Raw genomic sequence first — 6,000 nt, forward strand, 5'->3', positions numbered from 1 at the left:
GGTTTTTTTTAAAAATAATTTAATTTTAAAAAACATTTTCAAAAATAATTTAAAAAAAAAAACATTTTCAAAACTAATGTAATCCGCATTTACGGAGCGCGGACGCTGCTCACATGGAGAAGCGTCCGTGCTTCGTAAGCACGGACGATGGGCCATGTCAGCAACATATTATTGTAGCGACGGAATTCATAAACAAACCATCGCTAATTGCCGACAGTTTTATAAACCGTCGCCAACCCGTCGCTCATTTAGCGACATGTTTCAAACCGTCGCTGAATTTGAATCAGCGACGACGTTATAACCGTCGCAAAATTAGCGAATGTTTTTTAACTGTCGCTAAATGCATAAAACCGTCGCTACACGTGCATAATTTCATAAGAGAACTTACGCGCAACGAAAAGCCATTTTTGTTGTAGTGAAGACAGAACAAAAAATTCATCAAGAAATAGGGGTGTTGATCGGTCGGTTTTTTTCTTTATCTTCACTAGGCACTAGGGGTGTTTATCGGTCGGTTCGGTTTGGTTTTTTATTTCGGTTTTAAAAATATATAATCTGATATCCGAACTATTTTTCTTCAGTTCGATTCGATTTTCTATCAAAATGGTTCGTTTATTTCGGTCGGTTAATTCGATTTTGATATAATTATTTAAATTAATAATAAAAATATATTGTGAAATATAATATGTTAACTTTTTACATGTTTGTGGTTAACGAATGAGATAACATGCTCGAAGATCATGACTTTCCAGCTCGAGATGATGAATATGTGCACCCATATGTTTTCCCATCAAGAGATCCTACCGTAGAGTTCAACGCTTTTTTGAAAGTGACGTGTCAGCATTTGAAACTAAGAATTGCACCATGTGATTCAAAATGGTTTGATCGAACATATTTAAAATTTTATATAATAGATGGATAATATAATTCATCAACTTTTTAATCATGTGTAATTTCAATTATGTTATTTTAATTATATGTAATTTTAAATTATGTTTTAGAATTAAATTATATGTAATTATAATTTTTTATGTTTAATTTTTAATTTTGTTTTAATTACTCTTTTTTTAAATTAAAAAAAAAAACATATTTCAACATGTGCAACTTAATCTTCTCCATGCAACAAAGACTTCTATCACGTGGAGCGTTCGCGTTTTATAAGCACGAATTAAAATAGTTTTGCAAAAAAAAAAATTAATTTTTTTTTGAAATTTTTTTTACATTAATTATATATATAAAAAAAAACCCTCTATATAATACTCATCCAGGAGACATTGCAGTTAATAACCCATTTATTATAGTTCACAAGGTGTAGTAAGGCCCAATCTTTGAACCTACATACCCCTTTACTAGGAAGCAAAACAAAAGAATTGTGTGTTTTTTATTACATTTAACGTTGACGTTTGTAACATATAAATTTTTTGTTACATTTAAAGAAAAAAACCGACCGATGAACACCCATATTTCTTGATGAATTTTTTGTTTGTTTTTTGTTCTGTCTTCACTACAACAAAAATGACTTTTCGTTGCGCGTAAATTCTGCTATGAAATTATGCACGTGTAGCGACGGTTTTATGCATTTAGCGACAGTTAAAACACCGTCGCTAATTTTGCGACAGTTATAACGTCGTCGCTGATTCAAATTCAGCGACGGTTTAAAAACCGTCGCTAAAGTAGCGACGGGTTGGCGACGGTTTGTAAAACTGTCGGAAATTAGCAACGGTTTGTTTATAAATTCCGTCGCTAAAATAATATGTTGCTGACATGGCCCATCGTCCGTGCTTACGAAGCGCGGACGCTTCTCCACGTGAGCAGCGTCCGCGCTTCCCGGATTACATTACTTTTGAAAATGTTTTTTTTTTAAAATTATTTTTGAAAAAGTTTTAAAAATTAAATTATTTTTAAAAAAACCCAAAAATTTGATAATTGAGAAAGGTAAACCAAGGAAAAACGCATGTTTTTCTTGTCCTTATTCGCCTCATACTATGTTTGAGAGAAGACTGGTTGGAAAAGTCGCATTTGGCTCTTCAAGGACAGTGGAAGATTCAGTGTATACTAGGATATTTTTATGCGTTACATGCATATATATGAAACTCTTTATGTTAATTTTTTTGTTATTTTTTATTATATATTTTATCATAATTTTTTATATTAGAAATTATAAAATTATTTAAAAATTCAAAAGTTTTGATAAAAATTAAAGAAAATATTTTAATACTTTCAAAAATTTTGAAAAATGAATATGGTAGCGATAAAAAATACACAAATTTACTAAAATAGGTTTTTATAATATTTTTTGCTTAATAAAATATAGTACTTTTATAATTTTTAGAAGGATATTGTTGGTATTTTGAAAACATCATCATCAAATCGAATTTAGTTCCTCTAGATTCCTCAAAATTAATAAATAATATAAATATAAATATAGATATTATAAAAGTATATAAGTATATATAAATAAACAGGTGATTTATTATGGATAACAGCTGGCATGAAGAAAAAAGATTTTTTTTTTCTCTACAAAAAAAAGTAGGAGGAATTTCTCACTTGATGTTTAATTCATTCAGGAAAAAAAAAATGGTCCAAGTAAATTGACACAAAGATTTTTTTCACTAAATAGTGGTCGATATACGTTTATTTAAACATATCTATCTCGACTATATTTGACTTGTTACTTTAGCTCAAGAAAATTTTCGTCCTTGACAAAGACTCCAAGCATCAATCAGGCAACAGATTTTTCTAGCAATTTCCCTTGCGGATGCACGTACTTGTTTTCCGAAAATTATAAATTATTAATTGAAGTTATTAAAGATTATATTATTTTTGAAATTTTTGGAACGATATTTAATATTTAAGCTTTATTTTTGTCATTTACACGAATTGACATTTATTTTATACATGAAGTGGAGTGTAGATGACACATAATATAATATGATTTAAATATCAACTTCTTTTTTCTGAAATACGAAACAAGATTGATTTATTTCTTGAGCTGTGTTTCCAGGATATATTTGTTGCTGGAACCGATACGAGTGCAGCAGCAATTGTCTGGGCGATGACTGCTCTCATGCATGAAAACTCCGAATACAATGAAAGAACTGAAAGCCGAAATAAGAGAAACCACTGGAAAGAATGGTTTGATAGATGAAGATGATAAGTCTCGACTTCCATATATATCTCAAATCAGTGGTAAAGGAGACCTTGAGATTGTACCCACCAACTCCTCGTTTAATAACAGAGAAACATTGGAAGAATATATGCATCACAGGAGGATATACAATCCCACCTAAAACTTTTAGTCACGTTGTTGCCTGGGCCATTGCAAGAGATCCAGAATATTGGGAAAACGCAGATGAATTCTTGCCAGAGAGATTCACGAATAATTTTAATTTGTCGATGTGATGGGGCAAGATTTTGAGGTCATCCCTTTTGGCACCGGAATATCGATAGGGCTTGCAACGGCGGACCATGCACTTGCCAATCTTGTTTGCTTTTTTCGACGGGGATTTGCCCGAGGGATTTGAGAGTGATGACATAGATATTGAAGCCTCACCTGGCCGCTAACTACGCATGAGAAAATTCCGGTATTACTTGTACTCTCCTCGTGGCCATGTTAATGGTTATCAAGGAATATTTCCAAATACAACTCTGGGGTGGGAGATTCAAAATAATCTCGATTTCGTAGAAGCTAGAATGAGATTTGTGTCTAATAAATGGATTTTTCCAAAGAATACATATACAGTTGTATATGTTTGATGCGAGGCAATCCAAATTACACAGGGAAAATCATTGAGAAACTCTACAATATTCAAATTTAACTTTCGAAAATATAGGATGCATCAAATCAGACAACATGAGCAGCAGGCAGTTCAGTTAACGGATCCTTGCGATTCCAAACCGAGTCATAAAACTAAGAAGAATATTTGGTACAGATTAGTAGGAACTCTACAAGGTGGACTATAATTTTAGTGACAATGAATGCAGCTCAAGAGCTTTAACAACACCGAGGAGAAATGCAAGAGATAAATGAATTATAGTAGAATTTTGCCAATTCAATGTCAATAAAATTCAATTTCAATATCATTTCACACTTCAAAGTCACACTTCAAGCAACAGCTAAATGCTATCCATAGACCACAAAAACGACCGTCTACGGAAAGCCAATCCAAAGAGTTACATGAAAACTTAGCACATTGTCTGTTTGGCATGTCGAGAACTTACAAATTCCTCGGAACTAAAACTTTGGTCTCAACCAGACCGTACAGTTAAAAACACATAACAATGACGACAATACATAGGCAATTAATGAAGTTCCACAGTAACTGGCATCAACATAACAAAGCTATCTACTTCCCGGCCAAAAGAAGCTTTCTGTGTAAATCCGCAGCCATGTCCATTCCCCTGAAATAAGATGTTTCATCCTTTTGATGTGCTTTTTTTCCACATCATAGCAATCAAGACTCTCTTGTTTTGCATCCATCAAGATTTCCCCATCCCGATAGTCCAATGGAATAACAGACTTGAACAAATCACTACCATACCCATTCATATCAATACTGTACTCTCGAACCCAAATATGATTGTCCAAATCATTTAACACCCAAATATCTACCACTAGTGGACGTGCTGCATTGTCCACCAAGCACAACCTCCCTCCCAATTCAACCAGCGACCATGCCCCCTGAGGGTCAAAATGCCCCTCGGGAGGAGAAACATTTCCAAACTCTTCCTTTTCAAGATCAAATGAAACAATAGCCTCATCTCCTGGCTGATTATACTCATCCCAAATCATCCAATAAAACACATTTTTAACCAACACTCCCCAACCCCGAACAACATATGGACAGTCTACCTCCAATACCTGCCACTTGCAATCCTTACCATCTCTCAATCTCAGAACCTCACAGCCAATATCATAATCCACATGTATATCTAAGCTCCTGTCGAACAAATGCACCAAGACATACTCATCCCTCTCCTTCACATACCCCATCCCTGCATTCACCTCACCAGAGGTACAACAACTGGCCTCAGGTAATTTCACCATCACCCGAGTACTAGGATTACAAACATAGAACCCACTCTCACTCACAAGGCAAATAAAATCCCACTTCGAAGGCAGCACCTCAATGTTCTTCTCATCATCGTTTAGATACAAAGAAAACTCATCATTCCTACAAGACCCATCAAGATTCAGCGAACAAAGATCAATCCTAGTGCACTTTTTCATATGGGTTTCTCGAAAAAGAGGAGTCTTTTTGACTAATACGATGTTTGGGTTCCGCAGACGGATTTCCCTATACATGGAAATGAAGTACGAGTCGGTGATTAAGTAAAGCCATTGCTTTGACACGCATTTGAACTTACCCAAGGATTTCACTGGGAGCCTCCATAGGATGTTGATTATCAGATCAGCGGGGAGCGTGGGCCACGTAAGTAGCTCCGACATACCGCCGTCGTGAGATGTCGGCGGCCCAATAGACGGTGGTGGTCGCAGCGATTGGGTCGAAGTTGGAGGCTTTTTCTTCATTGTTTTACATCAACAGGGTAAAGAAAAGCAAGAAATCAATTATTTCACGCTTTCATTCGATGCAAATAGCGTTGCTGTGTGAGAGCTATACTGATTCGATAAACTCTAAAGATGTCCACGTCTTTTTCGTTGTCTGTTCGTAAAGAGACCGGGGGAAAAGTGAAACGACACGGACATTGTAATATTAGCAATTTCTCAAAGTCGTAGTCAAATCACCCATTCACCTCGCTGCAAATAGTGATTCAATCTCGGTAGAGTAGATGCTATCTGTGGGGGTAGTGTCTTCACAGGATCTCAGCCATTGATTTTACATGGTGATTAAATCTGGGCCTTTGATCACTTCATGGGGTGTATGTGTGTTTAAATCTGGGCCTTTGATCACCTCATGGAGACAGTGTCTCACAAAGTAAGGTGAAATAAACCTTCAATCTCAATTGTAAATATCTATCATCACTGAATAAATTTGCATAATT

General features: G+C 35.1%; 1 protein-coding gene across 2 annotated transcripts; it reads right to left on the bottom strand.

Moving 5' to 3' along the window:
- Nucleotides 1-4,053: 4,053 nt before the first annotated feature.
- On the bottom strand, nucleotides 4,054-5,702 carry LOC140825800 (F-box protein At4g19940-like). Of its 2 annotated transcripts, XM_073187768.1 has the most exons (2): nucleotides 5,365-5,502; nucleotides 4,054-5,294 (listed from the first exon to the last, which is right to left on the bottom strand). In XM_073187768.1, the coding sequence occupies exons 1-2, from the start codon at nucleotides 5,388-5,390 to the stop codon at nucleotides 4,340-4,342; spliced, it is 981 nt and encodes a 326-aa protein (XP_073043869.1). In that variant the 5' UTR covers nucleotides 5,391-5,502; the 3' UTR covers nucleotides 4,054-4,339. The 2 variants fall into 2 exon arrangements, with proteins under 2 accessions (XP_073043869.1, XP_073043868.1); XM_073187767.1 differs by having other exon boundaries at nucleotides 4,054-5,702.
- Between the last annotated feature and the right edge of the window lie 298 nt (nucleotides 5,703-6,000).

This window comes from Primulina eburnea, chromosome 3 (genome assembly GCF_022965805.1).
Source record: "Primulina eburnea isolate SZY01 chromosome 3, ASM2296580v1, whole genome shotgun sequence".
NCBI classification, from domain to species: Eukaryota; Viridiplantae; Streptophyta; class Magnoliopsida; order Lamiales; family Gesneriaceae; genus Primulina; species Primulina eburnea.